Source organism: Argiope bruennichi, chromosome 10 (assembly GCF_947563725.1).
Source record: "Argiope bruennichi chromosome 10, qqArgBrue1.1, whole genome shotgun sequence".
Taxonomy (NCBI): domain Eukaryota; kingdom Metazoa; phylum Arthropoda; class Arachnida; order Araneae; family Araneidae; genus Argiope; species Argiope bruennichi.
Genome location: NC_079160.1, coordinates 1756206 through 1778311, shown reverse-complemented (window position 1 = coordinate 1778311; position 22106 = coordinate 1756206). Strand labels below are relative to the sequence as shown.

At 32.3% G+C, this 22106-nt stretch overlaps 1 protein-coding gene across 1 annotated transcript; it reads left to right on the top strand.

Moving 5' to 3' along the window:
- The first annotated feature begins 2648 nt into the window (after positions 1–2648).
- Positions 2649–19028, top strand: LOC129989266 (uncharacterized). Its single transcript, XM_056097672.1, has 8 exons — positions 2649–2780; positions 7955–8086; positions 9352–9555; positions 10024–10243; positions 14137–14371; positions 15105–15222; positions 16107–16286; positions 18449–19028. Exons 2-8 carry the CDS (start codon positions 7973–7975, stop codon positions 19010–19012), a joined length of 1635 nt encoding a protein of 544 aa, XP_055953647.1. The 5' UTR covers positions 2649–2780; positions 7955–7972; the 3' UTR covers positions 19013–19028.
- Positions 19029–22106: the final 3078 nt, after the last annotated feature.

Sequence of the window (22106 nt, the reverse complement as noted above, 5' to 3'; positions counted from 1 at the left end):
TTAATGTAACTACGAATAGCCGAATTAATTAGAATATAAAATACTCTATACGAAGTTACTACACAAAATTAAATAGACTGTAGCGGCACTTCACTACTACATATGAGATTCCCCCCACCCTCCACACTTTCACAAGCAGCCAAATGGCATGCAACTTAGGCGTTACATGAATTGGTTGTATCGGCGGCACAGCTGAGGGGGGTCCCTCGCACAGTACATTTTTGGGAATGCTCTATTGTCCAACCAAAATTTCTGCAATAATTTCTGCCAGTTTAATACGAAAAAGATTCAGGTATGATTGTATACTATGAATTATTAAAAAAATTGCTTTCAATAAAGAATGCTAAAAAAGTTACGTTTATAGTTAAGTGAGTGAGTATAGTAAAAGTGAAAAAATCAGGTAAAAGACAAATTGAATTATTGATACCAAAGGCATGGAATTTCAACGATTTATGGATTCTATTATCAATGATAGTCGGCAATTTGTAAGCTTACAACCGAGGAATGTTGTAAAAATGAGCAGTTTGCAAAATTCACTCCTCATGAATACCTCTTTTTACATTAATTATTCAGAAATTATTTCGCTCAGAATAAGATTTTTAGCCTATTGCATTTCAGTATAAATAAATATCATTTCGGCTGTGGCATGTATTATCTCACAAGACTGTTAGCTGTATATTGTGCAGTGTTTCCATTCCATTCCATTCATTTCCATCTGAATAATCTGACTGCATCTTCTCCTCTAATCATAAAAAAAAAAAAACGATTCGCGCGCATTTAGCCACTATTGCTTTCATCTTCTCAATAACCTAACCTAAATATCGGTTCTCTAACCTAAATAAATTCTCTCTAACCTCAATATCGGTCATCACGGTCGCTAAGTTTATGAAACCTTGTCAAAAGACGAAATGTTAGGTATGCTCATGTTCATCTGTTCATGTGATAGTTTTCTTTTAAACGTGTTGTAATCGGTTATCAGCACTTAAATCATATTCTGAATTATCTCATACGGCTCTTTCAAAATATGCTTGAACCCCTCCCTTGAACTGTGTTCTTTATGCTGAGAATTCCTATAACTGCGGACTCGAGGATACATTGGGAAAAAGAACGAAACGGGATAATCAAAATATATAATCATCCAAAGCCATCATTTACGCTGGGCGGAGTTAAAAATATCCCCCCCTTTTGGTTTCAGTCCTTATCAGATGCGAAATTTCATCTTCTGTTTTGACGTCTAGTAACTGAAGAGAGTTTTTCTTTTAATGTTTAAATTAATGGATTTTATATTGTGCGAATAAACTAAGCATGAATAAAAATTAAACATGATCGCAAACTTTAAATTTTATTTATATTTTTATGGTAGATTCAACAAAGAATAATTAACTAAAGGCTGTAATTATTATTATTTTAAATTCCAAAAAAATTTTAGTGATTCATTTTGATTTGATTTGTTATGGATAGAGAAGATAGAGATCCTTAATGTTATCATATAGTTACATCTAATTTAGAACAAATAATGTTTTCTTACTTCATATCATTCAGTTATTGTCTACGAGATTTTTTTACAACAAGTTTTCCTATTTGATGTCACATCGGAGGTATTATTGACGGATAATGGACGGGCACATCTTTGTACAAATGCGTTTCACATCAAATCCTAAATGTGCATATTCATTACTCAAAACATGGCAAAGAATATTGTCAATGCTTAAAAGTGCCAAAATGAATTAAAGATTAGAAGTTAACCGAAATATTGGTTTTCCTCTATAGCAACATAGAAGAAAACTAAATAGGAAAAAAATTATTTTTTATTCAGTCTTAAAATTCAAGATTTTTTCTTTAAAAGGATGCCAAATTCATTTCTGTGTCATTTTTCTTTCAATTGTTTTTATTCAAAAAAATAAGTTAAAGTTGGTTTAAAGTAAGTTAAGTTTAATTAAATGTTGATTTTGTATGAGGGACTGCACCAAGTAATGAGAATAAGAGAAAAAAAAAAGATTATTGCAAATTTCCGTAATATTTATAATGAATTAAGGAACGAATGAAGCATTAAAAATTAAAAACGAATACTAAATTTTAATAAGCTGTAAATATGTACTTTTATTACTCAATTTTCTTTATTTAAAAAGGCGATCTTACCAAAAAAAACATAAGTGAGACATTTGAAGCTATGTGACAAAGATATTAAAATAAGATACAAAGATAAACAAAGATATTAATTAATTAAATAATGAATATCATTAAAATCCCGATTTATTTATGGTATCTACAATAAATACGTCACATTCTTACATTTATAAATCACTCTCTTGTTTTTTATGTTTTGACTCACCCCCCAAAAAATTATCATTGTTTAGTTTATTAGTAAAGAAATCTAATTTTTTTTATTTGACTTGAATACAATACGTTGCGCAACTCTCTTTTTTCTGCTTGTGTGAATAACAAAACCGAAAGGCGCGTCCTAGTCATTTGATATGAATCCTCACGAGATGATAAAGCGATCATTCGGCGGCAGACAAGAGGTAAGCAGTAAAAGCGCTTTCTAAGACAGCCGATGGGATCATTTTACGCAACTTTCAGCTAACATTGTTACATGAGAACTTTAGAAAAGCAAAGAAATCCTGGAACCAATGAAAAGCTGATGATATGAAAAGTTTTGCTTAAGTTATCGGGAAAAAAAATCAAAGCTCAGCCGACTATTCAAGTTTTTCACCGACTGACAGTCGGTGTTTTGGGGTTCCTCTCATAAGATCAGGCAGTCTTTCTTCACTAAACAACAGGTAAGCTCTTCAGAATCGCTTTTACCTTTAGGTACCTGTTAAAGGCTAATTCAGGAATTCTGTAGAATGAAATATGCCTTTTATAAAGCATGGATTGTCTGATTGGCGTATTTTTTCTAGATACAGAGCAGAAGGATTAACTATTTTATGCACAATAATTGTTATTTTCTGCTCTTAATTATTATCTTTTGAGAAAAGCACTAAAAAGATTTTGATTTATCGGCACAAGAACCAGGTTTCAGCTAATCTACACTATGTATAAGTTAATGCATAAAATTGCGGGTAAAAATGAATGGGGCTTTTTTCAAAAGTTGAGAGAATATATTGTTAAAACTAAAAGTAACCGATACAAAAGAAAATTCAAAACAGTAGAAATCAGTGTATAGTCAATAAGCCCAATTCAATTATAGTCCAATCAAGGAAGTCAAACATAAAAGTTAAGAAAAAAGACTCGATTAAAAACTATCAATAATAGACTTCGTTTAAACTTTGTGTGTGAGTGACCATTTCGCGTCCCTCTCTTTTTCCAAGTGACGCATCTTCACTTATGTCATGCTCCGAAATGTTTTCCTCAACTGTGTCATAAAAATGCAAGTATTTGTCTCTTCCGATTTCCAGAATTTCTGATATCCATGGATTTTTTCAACAATGTCAAGTGGGTGTATTTCCTGAATATCACTAACAATTATATTAATGCTCTTTATGGCGTTTGAATGAATTTTAGCGCACTGTTTTGAAACATGTCTATCATTTCACTATTGGGAAGGCATTTTGCATATGATTAACGGAAGTAAGTGCCATTGTAATGGAATCAAATTTTTTGAAATCGCTGGTAGGGCGGAATCACACGTTGGACGGAATCTGATTATGTTAGAGTTTTAGTGTAACTATTATTAGATTTCAAATTTCATAAGTTTGCAAGCTTTTCTTTTCACAAGTTTAAGATAGATTTTTTTTCAGAAATTACTTTTTTTTCTATTTTCTCTATTTCTATAGGTAGTTTCAAGAAAAAGACGTTATCATCTCTTTAGATCTCCATTTACCCATAGGCAATGCTTCCGATAACAACAGTTAAAGAAACCCGAATTATTTGTAATAACGACTAGCTTGATAAACCACCCGTTGACCTGTGCAATATACAGGGTGATTGGTAAAGTCCTTTTAAGCCCCTTAAATTCAAAATAGCCAGGGATATAACTTGTATCTATAGTTAGTATTATATTATTTTACTGAGTCAGGTTACAGCGACCCTGACGACCCAGCGACGAAAAAATAAGAAAGTTACAAGAAATAAAGGATCGGCTAAAACCTCCATTTAGAAAAAAAAATGTATGCTATACCACAAAAAAACACAAGAAAAAGTTTTATAGACTGCAAAATTGGCGGAGATATTTGAGATTAAAATTATGAACTTTCTGTGACTTGAAAAGGATCTCATGATAAAACTGAAAGGCCTCATCTCTTCCCATCAAGTTTTTCAGATTTTTTTTGTTGTTGTTTATTGTTTTCTTTGCTAAAATTTCCCTTTGTTGTTTAACTCTAAAAAGTGCAGGATAATATCGGAGAGGACACTTAATAATTTTTGGACGAATCCTTTTTCAAATCGCAGAAAGCTGCTGATCTATTGTAACCAATTTTACAGTTAAAACTCCGTGAAACTTTGTACCCTGTTTTTATTATGGTATAGCATTCATTTTTAATTGAAATCTTTAGCATACATCCTTTATCTTATGAGCTATTTTTGTAACTTCCTTAATTCGCCGTAAGGACTTAAAAACTTGATCGATCACCCTATATCCTTGATTTAGCTGTTTAATTGTTTCTTTTTTTCGTTAGTTTTCAGCAAAAGACAATTTTCTTGGAGGAGTTGTGACCAATATGAGGACTTGTATTAAATGAAATGTGTATCACTCATTTCAAGTAATTAATGTTTATTAGTAGATGCGCAATATTTTAATTGCAATCAGTTCCTTCTATCTTTAATGTTATTGTTTTTATTTTGTGCACAACCGGAGATATTCCTCCAAGCTGTGAATATAGAATTCTGAAACCCTAGCAGAAGCAGAAAATTGTAATTGTATGCAAATGCATTTGTTACATCAGAACCTACTGTTTAACTTATTTTCTATTTGTTTTCCTTATAAATTATTCTGTTATGAAATGAAACTGATTATGAAAAGAATTGTGCTCCTCGCATTCTTTTTACTAAGTATGGATGCAATATCATGGGAAGTTTTTTTTCTTCCATTGTATTACTACTCCAGTCAGAATAACACTAAGAGTTTCCTTCAAAATGCATACTCGTATTTTCAAAGTTTTCATTTTATAGCATATGAAGTATAAGGAAAGTATAACAATGATTAAAAAAAATCGCGATTTTGGTGGATCTAAGTATTTTAGAGCTCCTTGAGCTAAAAAAAAAAAGGTTTTTTTGGTATTATGTATATCTGTTGATATGTGACAAATATAACTCAAAAACAATTTGAGCTAGGTGAAGGAAATTTGGTATAAGGCCTTCACACAAAAATTGCAGGTTTATGTCAAATTTTGAGCAAAATCCCTTCCGAAAATCTGTTTTTCCAGCTCATCAAATATAACTTAATGTGATAACTACAAAATGAAAAAAACTTGATACATAAAATTTTATGCACAGATTTAACATCTAAAATGTAGATATCAATCACATTTTGAGCCAAATCACGCCAAAATTGTAGATTTATATCAAATTTTGAGCAAAATCCGTTCAGAAGAAGTCTGTTTCAGGTTGTAGGTTAAGGAAATAACTACAAAACGAAGAAAACTAGATGGACAAAATTCGTAGATCATCTGTCGGTCTCTACTTTCAAAAGCATGTAAACGCGATAACTCAAATATATCAAATTTGATGTTTGTTTTTTGACTGCGAAGTTCTGTATTAAATATTTGTTTCAATCGGTTGGTGGACACGCGTCCTCAATACAAATTCCATTTGTAGATACTATTAACCGAATGCCAAGTATTAATCTTTAAAAAAGTCATCAAGGATCACACGATAGATTTTGTAAAAATGCTAAATTCACGCCAAAGGTGCATAATTTGTAACTGCAATATGCCAATGCCATGCGAGGACATCTTTATTAGAAAATATGTGAAAAAGTTTTTTTTTTTTTTTTTTTTTCAAAAATGTTACTAGCACGATCATGAAATATGCTTCAATACTCTGTGCTTGAATGTTTTCTAAAAGGATCCTTATTTTGAAGAGAGTGTAACAAGTATTCAAATATATTTTAAAGAAGCATTTGAATGCCATTCGAAGCAGATTCTAGATGATTTTATTCGCGCATGGTCAATCCATCAGTTCAGTAAAACTGCTACAAACCCAGGAATTCAAATGTTTTCATTTTTAACAGTGGCTCATTTAGGTATTTTGCGTCCTAGGCAATGCGCGCTAATGAAGCTGTTCTTTTAATAAGATGGTCAAAGTAGTTTCACATCTCCGCACATTTTTAACTTGTTAATGATTTATTTTAGTCAGTAAATTTAATTTTATAAACTTTGTGAATATGTATTAAATAGCCGCCTTTGGCGGCCAATTTCGTTTACCCAGAATAACTTAAACGGTTAAAACAAGGAATGCGTCGTTTCTTTAAATTTCAGCTTGTTAGTTTATACAGCTAAAATTATACGATTTTTATTTTACAAAATGTATACAACTATTATTGAATCAATTCGTTGCAAATTATAAAGTTTTATTAATTATAAATACAACGAAATAACAACAGAAGTAAAAATTCTATTTGGTATTTAATATCTGAAGAGAGCTTTTTAATCTTAAATTTAAGAATGGTGAAAGCACACGATTAAATATTTTGATGGATGAATTCGATTTTCATTATATTAAACTAATTTCCTATTTTCTTTTAAATTCATGATCATCAAAAATAAAGAAAAACTTGAACAGAAATAAAATTGATATTATTAGTAAGGTTCAGTTGCAAAATCCATTTTTATCAAATAATAGTTATGGAAGTGAGATCATCGATTTCCATAAGTAAGTTATTCTATTACCCATCTGACGGCGATTAAGCCTATTTTATCGCCCGATTGAACTTTCTGTTTGGCGCATATTTCTTTTACATTTTTCCTCAGACTGGATGAATTATTTGCGCGAATTCTTTCCGGTTCATTTCTAACACCCATTTGCAGCACCTTTACTTAGTGAAATGTTGAATTTAGAATAGCTGTGAGAAGCCGCCTTAAATGTTCGTACAGCAATTTTTGTTTCCTTTTAAATGTCGTCATTCGACAATAAGTAATAAGAGCGATTTCTGTGCCACGTATGTTTGCGTTATGTATAGAGAGAGAGATTTTCATTCATCTCTCATGGCTTCACAATAATAGCTTCATTTAAAAAATATTCTAATAACTAAGTGAATGATCTGGATAAATTATTAATATTGCTCTAATATTTTATCCTTCATAATATTTAAATTTTTTATGAACTTATTTATTTGCAAATAGGAACATAAAGTTTTTAAGTCGATCCGCTTGCGGCCCCCTCTTATTCCAACAGCCCAACCAAATTTTTTTTTAACTTTATTTTGAAAGTTCGTTCATTGACGGAAATGAAAGTAATAATAAATACAGAAAATAAACCACTGCATGGGTGAGAAATGTAACACACCAAATAGCTCTGGAAATTCGTACCTCGAGTGGTTCTATGCAATATTTCGATGAAATGTATGTACATTGTAAAAAATGGCCCTCAAACTGAGGAGTTGGTGTTCTCAAGTCTGGCGCTCGGTGAATTCAGGATTTTTTCCCCGTCTGCGTATTTTTTTATTTCATATTTTTCGCTTTATTTTTCAGCCTCATATTTTTCTCTGGAAACACATTTGATTTCATGTCTGCAATTTGCTTTTATCATTCATAGAAAATAAATTCTTTGATAATACTCTCAAATACTGCTCAGGTAATGACAGCTCAAAGTTTTTGGGCTGCATTGAAAGAAAATTATTTTTAAAAATTGTATTTCAGATATTGTTTTTGTAGAACTTCTTGTGTCTAAGCTGGCTAATTGTCATTCATTAACATATATGAGAATTGCTTATGAAAGTGCTCTTCGAACAGATTTGTTTAAACAATAGAATGGATTATTTTTTTTCCTCTGAAGATATATATGAAATTCTTTTCAGGTGAGAAATCCGCCCACAATGATCATACCGATTGTCGCCGGAGCCATACTTGGCCTGGCATTTAACTTCGACACTTACAAATTGCAACACACCTACATTTTTGACCCGAACGATATTGCTAAAAACCTCCAGGTAGTATCATTCTTTTTCTTTTTTTTTGATAACTTGGTAGTGTTTTTACTGTTATAAATACCTTTAAATAAGACATTCCATGAAGAATCCAATCATTTTGTTCGTCTATTTTCATCTTATGTTTAAAAACAAAACACAAATAGCAACCAGCCTTAAGTGCCAGTCTCTGTACTCTCCAATGGGGTCGCGGTGGCCCGGTGGTAAGGTCTCGGCTTCGGTACCAGAGGGTTTCAGGTTCTAGGGCAGTTGTGTACACGGTTCTAGTGCAAGCTAAATCTGTAGGGGCCAAACGTCCTCCCACTGGTGTGGTGGGGAAATTTGGAGAGGGGGGCAGTGTCGTTCTCGTTATCTGGCCGCGGTTCTAGATTATGAGAACCATCCCAAAATAGCTCTAGTGTTTACTTTAAAAGGGGACGTTAATGTAATTAAATTGAACTCTCCAAACATGAAAATATGTAGTTGCGTTAATAGATTTGAAGCAAACACACTTAAAAAGATTAGATTAGATACTAACTTAATAACGTACTTTTTTTTTCAATTTACATGTGTTTTTTTTCTCTCTCTCTTTTTCTCTTTTACACACTTTCGGTATTCTCAGGTTTATTTCATTTTTTCTATTCAAAATGTTCTTACATTGCAATCAAGTCCTAATATTTGTTCACATTATGCGCCATCCATGCAGGATCGTGATTACATCACAAAAGTAGAGATACAGTCAATCGAAATTACAAAAACTTATTTTAAGAAGATGTTTTTGTGAATCATTGCAAGACCATCTTATTTTTATTTTTTTTTCAAAATCTTTTACAGATAAATCAAGTCTAAAATAATTTCCCCAATGTCATCGCCATTCGTTTTACTCACTTGTAATGTAAAGTGTTTTTATTCATTTATTTACAGCTTGTAAAAAAAAGAAAAGAAATTTTCTAATGGACTTTTCAATAACGTGTGTGAGTTTTGAAGTTTTGTACACTTATGAATCCTTTACTGCAATATTTTTTTTTTCAATATATAATATTTCCATATCTTAATAGTCAGTTAATCAATCCTGACACTCACTGACAGTCACTTCTGACAGTGTAGTCGAGAATGAATTGATTTCAAGTTTCCACAGTATTTATAATAATGAACTAAAAATCAAAATCTTAAAAATCGATAGTAATTAAAATTGCAAAAATTTCACTTTTGCTATATTAATAAAGATATGCATTTGAAAAATTGAACATTTGACTATGAGATTTATTTGCTAACAATTCTTTTCATAGATCATTCCGAAGACATTCACTCAATCTCAATACCGGTTGATCCAATCCTCCTCCGACTCCTCCAACCTGTTGGATATCGACGGCGATCTTTCTCTCAAAGCGAAGAAGGGGGACATCGATCTGAGCGGATATGGCAAGTACATGATGAAGACCGTCAATCGAGAGAACACAGTCGAAATGCTCATCACAGTGTACCATGAGACGGTAAGTATGTTCGAAAAATATGTAACTCTAACAATACGGAAGGGTCTGAAAAGAAATGACGTACCTGCTTTCTAATTTTCAGCGAACATATGAGATTCTTAATTTCAGAAGCCCTCCTTATATCTATAAATGAAACGATAATCATCTTACATTACTCGTCATCATTTGGCAACGATATTAGCTCACATTTGATTTATAAAAAATTTCGAGGAAGACATTTCATTTTATTTTTAGTTATTTTTTATTTCATTTCCAATGTATGCGCGAAACATGAGCGATGCGAGGAGACGCTTCACTTTGTTTGGAACAGACTGAAAATTTAGAAACGGAGGCTCTCGCAACAACGTCGAATGACTCCGCCCGTCCTCAAACACACGTGCAGAAACGCCGAGATTCTGCACGCGTGTTTGAAGTCTTTCTCACTCTGAAAAATTCTGAGATTGGCAGACATGTTTTGTTTCCTTTCAGCAAACAGAGACTTTCCCGTCTTACACGAAAGTAAGAACAGACTGGCAGTCCAAACCATCCAAGAACGTTGGTACTCACTACATCAGAAGTATCACTTATGGTGGTCAGTTAATAATTTCCTATCTACTCAAAGCAAATAAGGATGAATATATGGAAGATATCAAGGCTGCTGTAACCGCCAACCTCGCCATTTCTGGAAGCCTCGATGTAAACGTCACAGGTAGTATAATTATTAAAAACTACAATCTGAAATACATGCAATAATAGCACAAAATTCTTAACAACGAAACGAGATAACGCTTACCAAATAAAATCCAATTTTTGAAATTTGTGTGTGTGTGTGTGTGTGTGTGTGTGTGTGTGTGTGTGTGTGTGTGTGTGTGTGTGTGTGTGTGTGTGTGTGTGTGTGTATGTGTGTGTGTGTGTGTGTGTGTGTGTGTGTGTGTGAGTGTGTGTGTGTGTGAAAGATAGATTTTTCGATACGAGTTTGAAAATATCGATCTATCGATATTACGAGGATGAATCGTGGTTCACAATGAATCGTGATGCAGTAAATCACTATTCACAATTAATTTTCGATTTCGCTATGGTTTTCGTCAGTGTTTAATTTTGTTGCTGCTGCTTAATTTTTTTTTCATCTTTGACCATAATTTGTGTTGATGTATCTATAAATTCTTCATATTCTGTCAAATAAAAATAGTTGCTTTAAGCATATGATTTTGGAATGAATAGTTTTCTTTTCTCTAAACTGAAAGAGACCGCCAATAAATTTCTTTTTAGATATCGTAAAAGAATTACGCATCTTTCATTTTCACATATATTTACAATTGAAGCAAATTTTTATGCGTATTTATTTTAAACATTCGGAATATCTTGCAGAAATAATAAAAAGATGCAGTTTTATTATAAATTTTAACACTTTTATTAATCAAATTGAAATAGTATATAAATAACTAAGCACAATAGTCAGGAAATATTAGCCTTTGACGTGAATTTATCCTTTTCACTTCAATGACGGTTATTATTTACGATTTATTCTTTTCTACAGTATCGTGTAGATACTAATAAGAATTTTTATTTAAATCTGGAAAATTTTTATTTTTATAACTTTTGCGGCTGATATACAATACTTTAATTCTCTTTCTAATGTACTTTGTAATGGAATTATCTATCAGTATAATTAATGGAATACCTTTCTGTAATAGAACTTTCATTTACTCATTAAAATCTGTAATAAAACTTTCATTTACTTCATTATGTGGCAAATTTTTGGAATTTTACACGTATTGGTATTCTTTATGACTATACAAAATTTAAAGTAATTAGTTACAAATTGATCTATCAAAAAATATAATTATTGTTGATAGATCATTTTAATTTTAATTCCATGTTAATCTTTGTTCTTAAAAGCAAAATTTTCTCATTTACCATCAGCCAATTACAACTCTTGTATTGGTTTGAATATTGTGAAATACTCTTTCAAACAATTCTTCTTTTGGTTGGTTGGTTGGTTTTTTTGGCGCAAAAGCCATGTTTGGCCATGCTGCGCCAAGCACATGGTAAAAAAACATAAAAAAAATATATATAAACACACATTTCAAGATATAGAAGCAAAAGGTATTAAAAAATGCAAATAAAACTAAAAGGACAAGAATGTATAATGTTAATAAATAAATAAATGAAAAAAAACTAATTCGGAAAACAAACATTTCAATGAATTGATGTGAATTGCCTGAATAGAAGTTAAAAAATACTAAATACAAGTATAAAGACCAATGGTTTTTAAAAATTTTAAAATGTTTGGGTGGAATTTCTCACCCATCAGGTCTTGTAAAGTTAATGAAGAAGATTTTAAAAAGTATAAACGAGAAGAATTAAAGGAGGGGCACACGATTAAAATATGTTTTATGGTAAAATCTACACGACATGTGGAGCACTTTGGTATAGCCTGGCCAAAAAGGAGATGTTTATGTGTAAAACGAGTATGTCCTATACGGAGGCGAGTCAATTTGACATCAACCTCTCGTATAGGGTGGACAGGCCACAAATCAATTGTCGGTTTAATGGAATGTAATTTGTTATGGATCTGCAGATCCCATGATCGCTACCAATTATTAAAGAGCACACTTGTGAAGGACTTTTTGGCATCAGAACAGGCAAGTGAGTGTGTTCGAAAGGTTGATGCAGATTTAGTAGCAAAATCTGCCCTTTCATTGCCGTAAATACCTACATGCCACGGAACCCAGCAAAAAATGACTTTAAAACCTCTATTTCGTAGGATTCTTAATGTGAATAAAATCTGGACAGCAACTGGGTGCATCTGAATCTGATAATTAGAAAGTGTTTCTAAAGCACTCATACTGTCAGTGTAAATGATGAAATTAAGCTGAGTAGAAGAAGAGATTTCTTGAAGAGCACGGTGGATGGCCACTAGCTCAGCCGTAAATACAGAGCTACTGTTGTGCAAACGATAGCTCAGTGTATCCGATGGCACAACCAACGTGTCCATTCGATTTTGACTCTCTCCCAAAAAGGAAGAATATGGGAAGGTCGCGATTCGGAAATCCTTCGAAGAGAAACAGGAAGAACCGTGCGACAAATAGGGTGATTTGGGATAGATTTTGCTCGAAAATAAAGAAGTGTAGACAATTTCTGACGCCGCAAATGAAATGGCAACTGGTGGCAAATAACATGTAAGCTTTCTACTGGAGAGGTTCGAAATGCTCCGGAGCAGATCCGCAGAGCAGTGTAGTGAATGGTGTCCAATCGCCGTAAAACAGTAGGACGTGCTGAGCCATACACCATGCAGCCGTAATCAATACGGGACAAGATGACTGCTTGGTAAATACGGAGCAGGGAGGTTCGATCAGCATCCCATGATGTTTTGGAGAGCACTTTCAATATATTTAATGTTTTTTCACATCTCTTCCGCCAGTGCAAAACATGTGGAAGAAAGGTAAGCTTTCTATCGAATATCACTCCCAAAAACCGAATATCATCCACCACAGGAATAGGTATGTTTCGCATATAAATATTCGGATCTGGATGAATTATCCTCTTCCGACAGAAGTGAACACACCTACTCTTCTCAGGAGAGATTGCGTAAATGAAAATAAATAGAAATATGTGAAAATCCAATTTAACAATACAAGCGGAAACACTGAAATCGTAAAATAATTAGTATAGCGTGTGTTACTGTTGCATTCAACAGATGGTACCCTTTAAACAATCTGGTTCAACAGATGACACCACCATCTGTTGGGCTGTGTGTGTGTGTGTGTGTGTGTGTGTGTGTGTGTGTGTGTGTGTGTGTGTGTGTGTGTGTGTGTGTGTGTGTGTGTGTGTGTGTGTGTGTGTGTGTGTGTGTGTGTGTGTGTGTGTGTTTTGCCTCTTACAGGCTTAACACCTATGTAATTAGTATATAAAAACCCGTCCGTATTCGATTGCAGCGTTGTGTCGAAATTTCAAAGCAATCGCTAAAGAACTTTCAAAGATTGACAATTTTGAACAAAACGAACATTTGCATTTTTATTTATATAGATTCTTGTTAACGTTGGTTGGAAACCTGGTACTATTGAAAATTATTTCCAATTGGGTCTCACGCCTTCTCCTAGCTCAGCTAAGCTTCTTTTTTTTCCTATCTAAATCAGTTAAATAATACAATCTGCAAAAAGTTTATTAATCAACAATAATATTACTGTCCGCGAAAAAAATGCCTTTGAGAAAAGAATATTGTGTGCCGGTTTAAGATTCGCCGCAAAACAAAAATAACAGTGCGTTAAATTCTTTCTTTAAAGCCCACTGTGACTGGAAAAATTACCTTTGCCAGGATATCTTTACCATTAAGTTTTTCATTAAACAGCATGGTCTGAATACATATACTTCCTACCATCACAAAATAAGATACAAATACTTATTAAGTTTAACAACTGAAGGCATCACTTAAAAAAATATTTATGTTTGAAATAGAAAACTTCTTAATGCAACTGTTACCTTTTAAAACCCGAGGAATTGAGAAAAAAAAAAAGATACAGCATTTATTTTCGCTCTCCTTTCGTGAAATTTTTATTTCATTTTTCAACACGTGGTTGAATTGAGAAATCTGAATTGCAGGCAGATTGGAAAAGTTGAGCGAAGAGATCAAAGACAAGACAACGGTGGCCATCTCTACTTTCGCCACCACAGGAATCTTCAATCCTCCCTCTGACATCAAGGCTCTTCTGGATTTGGTGAATGAATATCCGGAACTGGTGAAGAAAGAAGGTGGTGGAAAGGGAGCCCCTCTCAAAGTGGACATAGTCGATCTGTCCACTTTAAATCGGAATTACACGGCTTTTCTGAAAAATGCGTGAGTATCAACAAAATAACGTTGTTTATTATGTGCATTTGGACACAAACTTTATAATGACCATACAAATTTTCTGTTGAAATAGAGCATGTCTTGTCAAATTGATATCTAAATCCCAAACTCACAATTTGCCGTAATTAAATATTAAGTTTAAGTAAATATTGCATTTAGAGTTTTAGTCACAAAAATTTAGTCTCCGATTATTTTTTGGTCCTCAAAGCTGCCACAATCTTTGTTCACAGCAATTCTAATCAAATCTGATTTCAAATGCGAATTTTGCCGTGTCCACCGCGTCAATCTGCAGATAAAGTGCATGTAAAGTACGTACACGTAAAGTATAAGTTACGCATGTTTTGCATGGTATGAGTGAGAGTAAGGCATTGCAGAACACAAAATTTGTCTAGGAAAAAAAGGATAGCGTCATTTCTTGAATTACTTCCTTCAATTATGACATGACAAGTGGCTTTATTTCTAGTGGAATCATAAATTATTCTCTAATATTTTTCACTATGTTTACAGAAAACATTATAAAGAAATGTCAGTGGAGCTAAATGAATCAAAAATCTGTGAAAATGTTTTCATTCGAGAAATATTTCATAGATCAATAGAATTATAGGATGAAATTCTAATTTTCTTGAAACCCAAAACGAATTATTTTAATTTAACTGAAGAACCTTCTGCGCAAATAAAGTGTTTCTTACAGATAATTAATTTGCAGAGTATTATTTTGCAGAGCTTTGGAAGGCATGTTGAATGAAGCGACGAATAAATACGATGACCTGCGAGTCTCTTGGGACGCATACAAAGATTGGGAATTCAGCACCAGTTGGGATCCTAAGTGGGATAAGGATGTAAGTTCACACTTATATGTACTTTATCAAGTGATGCAGAAGTTTTCTTAAGTTCCGTCACTGTCTATAAATATAACAATTTTGCACATTATATTACAATTTCATAATATAATTTTCCGCTTGAAGTTTCAGAGCTTCACATAAAATGTAGGAAATAATGATATGTGTCCTCTCGTTCAGGAAGGGAACAATTTAAAGAGTTGCCCCTTCAACTTGGTACTCTGCTGTTGCTCATGAGCAGTAACAATTTATTATTCGTTCGCAGTACTATTCGCATATAAGCACGTGGTTTCTCAAGGGAAGCAGGCACTGTTGAAAATGCAATTCCAAAGATGTTAGAAAAAAGATTCGGAGTGCTTCTATACAGCGAAAAAATTTTTCAGGGAAATTAAAATTTGAAAACATATAAGAAAAAAATAATTAATAATATATATAAAAATTAAATAACATGAAATCTTAATTTTTTAAAGGATACAAAAATAATATCCACAATTAAACATTTATAGTTCATTTGTTTAAATATTTAAAATTACTTTATTGAAGTAATACGAAACCTATAGCAGCACAAGTGGAATGGGAAAAAAATTAATCTTAATTCCGCATATTGCATTCTCCAATATATTTTTACTGTTTTTATCACTTTTTAGAAGGAAAAACAGCTCCTTTTATATTCAGACTTTCGAAATTTGTATTTTGCAATGCATTTTAGAAGTCCGTGAAATGAATTTTAGAAGTTCTAAATCTTCAAACACATTTTTGTATCATTTATGTATATTTATTTACTTCGGAAAATAACATTTTGCCGATATTTCCCCCTTTTTTATTCTGTTGACCTTTTCACAGAAATGTGTCTCTTTTTGAAGAGTAAGATTAATATTTTTCAGGTCAATTCTTACAATGTTCGACTGAAGAGAGCCAAAGACGCCATGTCGAAAGCGATTTCAAATCTGGATCCAACAAAAGGTCTGGAACAATTCGACGAAGCATTCAAAGTGTATGGTGAGCATGGTTTGAACATCCCAAACAGATTTGCGAGAGAATTCAAGAACCTCACACATCACGTGGTAAGTATTATAGGCAAATAATTAATGCCGTATATTTTTAAACCTTTTTTTATTTATCCATTTTTTTATTTAATATTCTTTAGATTACATCGCAATGCACCACATTCTGAATTTTAAATAGTTAAGCAATTTCTACCTCAAGAAAGCAACTATTAACAAGCAGTAAGGTAGCAAATGGCAATATGCCACCTTTTGAATTTCAGATAGCTATTCTGTCTGTCAAGAAATCAACTATTAACAAACAGTAAGATAGCAAATGATAGCCGAAAAGGAAATTACCAGCAAAGTATCTGGTCTTTACCAGCAAAGTATCTGGCGTTTGTCTGAAGAATAATTTTTGCGATAAATACAGAGAAACTATTCGGTCTTAGCGCATGTTAGCCTGATGTTCATTAAATCTGAGATCGAATGCCAAACGTCACTATGCTGATACGACGCAATTCTCATAATCCACTCTTTCATGGAATGTGGAAAATTCGTAAATATGTCTCAGAAATCTAGAAAGTGGCATGCCGATGCAGTCTTCTAAGTATATTTCAAAGTTAAGAAGTTTAATACAAAATAGTTTTTCGAGTTTTTTAAAACCTCGATAATAAAATAAAAGTTGAAAATAATTACTTATCGTCGTTACTTTACAATAACCGTTGTCATTATTCATCCACAAAAACAATGAGCCACTAATTGTCTTTTTATGCTTTCGTTTATTTTGCTTAGTATTTTAAATAAATTAATAATTAAATTTAGAAGAATAAACGATAATAATTTAAAAAAACAAGAGCAAAACTTTTAAAAGCAAATTTTCACTGGCAATAAGTTTGATGGACTGTTTATATATCTCGGAAATCTAGGAAGTGGCATGCCGATCAGTCGTCATAGTATGGTTCAAAATTAGGAAGTATAACGCAAAAGAGTTCTAAAGTTTTTGTCTCAACAAATTCTCAAGCCAATTTTCTTTGAAGCCAATAAGTACTCTAAAGCTTGGGATCTCAAGTGCTTTACATTCAGTAAATGATATAATAATTAATATCTCAAAACGCACGCTTTCTGCCACAAACAATATTTAAAAAAAAAAAAAAAAAAAAAAAAAAAAAAGCTTACCGTCGTAAGATTGGTATTTCAGCCCTGGAAACTTGCGTCGTCTCCAAGGCGAAAAATTCTTGAATTGACTTCGATAGCATGTCGGGAAAAACATATGCTTCCTACTCTTTTGTTAAATTTTGATCTGCCTGTGCAGATCTTGTTTGCTGGTGTCTCTTGATCAGTTTTAAAGAAATTCCATGATAGTTTCCAAGTTGTGAAATATGCCTAATATCTTATTCCATCGAATATTTCATTTATCTTTAAAAACTTTGTCTTGTTTTTAAATCTGAAAATTCTAAATGACATTTACATAGAATTTGCTGCTCGTCGTTGAATAGGTTGAATGTCCTTTAAAAACAACCAAGTACAAATAGCAAGCTCAAAATATCTGCAGTTGTAAAATTTTACTGTACGAATTTTAAATTCCAGAGCCCCACAAGATCACTTTCTCAATAATAGCTAAACAATATTTTTAACAGCAGGAAGAATTTTATACTTGATATTCGACTTATATAACAATTTATAAATACAGAATTTACCTATAATGTTTTGTTCATTGGCTCATTAGTCGATGCCTAATTTTTTTTTAAAAAAGTAGAATGCATTTACATTGCTGATCAAATAGTAGAAACTTATTAACTTTATTAATACAAAAAGGTCACAAATACCTGTACAATGAAGCTACTTAGTCAACCCAAGTTGCTTGGATATCACTACAAAATTCCTCTTCGTTCGTTAAATTAGTTTGATTCAAGAGTCTGTTTTGTTCGTAAGAGTTGGTGGCCCAGATGGATTTGAGGGGTAGTGAGGATTTCTAAGAACACTCAAGATATCTGAACATACATTTGCTTAATAGCTATTAGCTAATCGAAAACATTTTTTATATAATAACTCCTTAAGAAGACAGTCTGACATTGCGTTTTCTGAGGAAATGGAGAGAGAAATTCGAGCATTCTGAGATACTTGAATTAAAACAATCTTAAGAATAAAAAGATTTTTAAAAAATCAATTTTTCAGCATTTTAATAAAATTATTGTTTAAAATCCGTTTCTAGTAAACTCTCCCGAAATACTTTTTCGCAGGAAAACAAGCCATTCTTCTGGTTTCCCTACACAACTGCAGTCTCCAGCTACGTACATTGGGGCAGATTGAACTGCACACTGCCAAGCCCTGAACCGCTCTTTATCGGCTACGCTGGAACGTCTCCGGTTGACTTTGGCAATGGAGGAAACATTGAGTGCCTCCCTGCCGGCAAGCCTAGCCTCGTTCCGAAGAAAGTGAGTTCCACCGTCCTCTCCGAAATCAACGGACTGCTGTACGAGTTGCCCGACAAGAAATCTGCACAAACTCTGTGTGCCTTCTGCAAACTGGAAAACGCCACCGTTGCCTACACCATTTCTGGCCGAACGGAGTGCCCGGAAAAAATGAAACTCGAGTACTCTGGCTACTTGATGAGCAGCCGCGATGCCGGAACGGGATCGTCCTTCATCTGCCTGGACAAAGACCCTGATGGGCAGATTCCGGCAGGTAACCAGAAGTTTGCAGATGGCAGTACTGCGGTATTGTCCCCGGTCTTGACCTTCTGTTCGAGCTGCGAAGAGGATGAGAATCTGAAATACGTTGGCTGCGTAGTGTGCTCGAGATAAAATGTCTCTTTTCACACGGATAAAAGTATTTTTTCTCCGGATTACCGTTTCTTGCAGGAAAACGACTTTTCACTGTTCTAAAATTTATATCTGTTATTTGTTCCAATGTAGGTAAGGTTATGTATTATCAGACAAACGTAATAAAAAGTTCATTTATCCTCCCAAATGATTTGCTAAATCATTTATATGAATCCCAAACCCTCTAAAAAGTCGATGAAACAGGTTGGGTCTTTCGCAAAATTTAAACAATCAATGATGCGAGATGCTTTAGACAGAAGAAACTGCCGACATTGCTGGAAAATAAACGCACTGATATGACCACGAATAAATAATGAGAGTGTCATCTGCTGTTTTCTAATAAGTTTATTCGAGATTCTCGAAGATCTCCATCTGCTTCGTTGAGTAGATCTTTCCAAACTCAATTGAAAAAATTGAGTTTTCAGATTAAAACGGAGAGATTCGTCAAGATCTCAGAGTCAAATTTTTTAAAGATTGTAATATTTACTCTTTATTATTCTTTTTTTCAATGAGAAAATAAAAACTAAAAACAAATTACAAAAAAATTAAATAAATAAAAACTTTATTGTATTTTTTTTAAATGTTGGCTATTTGTTTATTGCTAGTGTTTAAAACCTGATTTCGTAGGATTTTGTTTATGTTTGTGATGTACAAAGAATTATATTTTAGGTGCTTTAAGTAAAACCTTACTATCTAACTCTTTACGCTTTTTTACTTCTTGTGTTCACCTGTACTCAAGTAGCCCTACAGACTTCCTAAGACTGGATTTCGTTCAAAATTTTAATGAAATCTTCAAATTTAGTATAAACCTCGGGAAGATCTGACACGTAGACAGTAATCAAAACCATGACTTTCAATTTACTTAAATTTTATTTTGTTTATTTATTTATTCGATAATTATAATTGTATGTGCTATCTACATGTACAAAATTTGGTGCATGGTTTTTATACTAAATTTATTGATTTCTATAAAATTTGAAATGAAATTCATGCTCAGGAAGTCTGTATGGCTATTTGAGTGTAGGTGAACACGATAAGTACAAAACGTAGAGAGATAGATTATAAGATCTCATAGAAACCACCTAAAATATAGTTCCATATCATATTTTAAATAATATCGAAATGCGATAACTTAAATCAAAATGAATGAAATTTGGTAGGTAATTTTGTTATTAAAACTGCAATCCTGTTTTTCTGTTATATTTGGGATTCGTGGTCCAATCGGTAGAAGAAACCTTTCCTAAAATACATACGCAGTTTGCATGGCTATATCAAGAAGCACAATACTCTCGTTTACGGGACTTTGAAAATAAAAATTTGAATACGCGTGATGTTTACGACCTGTATTAAGGTCCATTTTTGTGGTAGGAGGAGGGATGATAACATCATTATTAGAGAGTATACGAAAAAGTTTCAGGAAGACTATTTCTGTTAACATTAAGTTTAGCTGCGATTTTTTTTTAAAGTTAAGATTGCGAATTTAAAATATATTTTAATTATCATGAATATTAGAGTGAAGATCGACAAAATTCCTCGAATTACAATAAAATATCTCCGTTGATATGATGTGGAAATTTGAAGAAATCGTAACTCATGAAAACCACTGATAACACTTTAAATTAATACTTTAAATTGACTTTCATGCAAATATTTTTCTCTTCAGAAAAAATTTTATCTTTCCATTTGACAGGTTATGAAGATAAAATTTGCCAAGATGCGAATTTTCTTAATTTCCTCACTTTGGGTTTTAAAAATTGCAGTCTGTAAACCGGAAGACGTTGAAAAAATTTGTTTATTAAGCAATAAAGTAATAAAAAATACAGCTCTTCCGTCATTTTTCTATCAACTTTATAAAAATAGAGCTACGAAAATGAAAGAAGATGTGAGAGAATGTATTCAGCATGAGTATTCTAAAGAATTGTCACAAGCAATGCTTAGAAAATTTAAAGAATATTCATACTTCCAATTCAAAAACTCAGTGCATGACAATGTATTAAACTTGATTAGTTATTATTTTGGAAATTTCCTCCTAATTAAAATAAATAACAATGAATATGTACGAAAATAAATGTATTTAGTATAGTTACTAAGTGCCTGAAAACAAATAAAATAACTGGAGCAATAAAAAGTATTACTATAACATTAAAATCTTGAATTGACTGGAAATGAAATTGATTTCACTGAAAGGTACAGGTGAACACGATAATTTCAAAACATAAAAAGCTAGATGGATAAAATATGATTTAGAATCTAAAATATAGATACCTATCATATTTAGAACCATCAGAAAACTAACTATCTGTCTTTACGTTAACATACATATAAATGCAATAAGTTAAGTCGCAACAATTTCAATTTGGTAGTTCATTTTATTACTAAAATTGTAATCCTTTCTTTTTTATGTTATAATTCGAATTATGGTTTCAATCGTTAGAAGAAATTATCTCCAAAAATGCATATACGGTTTCTCATTACTCTCATATGCGGGGCTATGAAAATAAAAATCTGAGTTTTCGTGATGTTTATGACTTTTCATGTTCTGTTTGGTGTCGATGAAAATTATCAAGAAAACAGGTTTATATAGGTCGAAAAAGTAATTAATTAAGTTTATTAGCATACTGTTAGTATCGCGGAATTTTTCCCTTACGGAAAGAGATTTTTTAATATTTTGCTCCCAATATGCCTTTATATATACGTGAGTGTCAAATTCCATTCCAAAATTTTCAGTAGTTCGTGAGTTACAAATTAATTTTGTTTGCTTAAATTATGTAATAATTAAATAATAGTTATTCAGTAATAGTTCATATTACTATGTGCTCCCTGCTTTAAAATCTTATATAATGATAATTTTTAAATCAAAGTTATTTTTCTGAAATTCGTATTCCATTGTAGACTTCATACATAGGAAATTGTATTTTGCATTAAAAAAAGTATTTTAACAGAATTCTATAGTTTAATCCTTTCACAAAACTATCTTAGTCATAACTTCAGGGTAAAATTTATTAAAATATTTGATGTGTTTAAATTGCATGCTTATTCTTTATTTACAATATATATATGCACATATGATATTTTG

Bases quoted from the DNA above. Each gene is read 5' to 3' on its own strand.
- LOC129989266 (XM_056097672.1), top strand. From the start codon at position 7,973: ATGATCATACCGATTGTCGCCGGAGCCATACTTGGCCTGGCATTTAAC. The intron at 10,244-14,136 runs GTAGTATAATTA...TCTGAATTGCAG, and splicing joins CCTCGATGTAAACGTCACAG to GCAGATTGGAAAAGTTGAGC. The intron at 15,223-16,106 runs GTAAGTTCACAC...AATATTTTTCAG, and splicing joins ATCCTAAGTGGGATAAGGAT to GTCAATTCTTACAATGTTCG.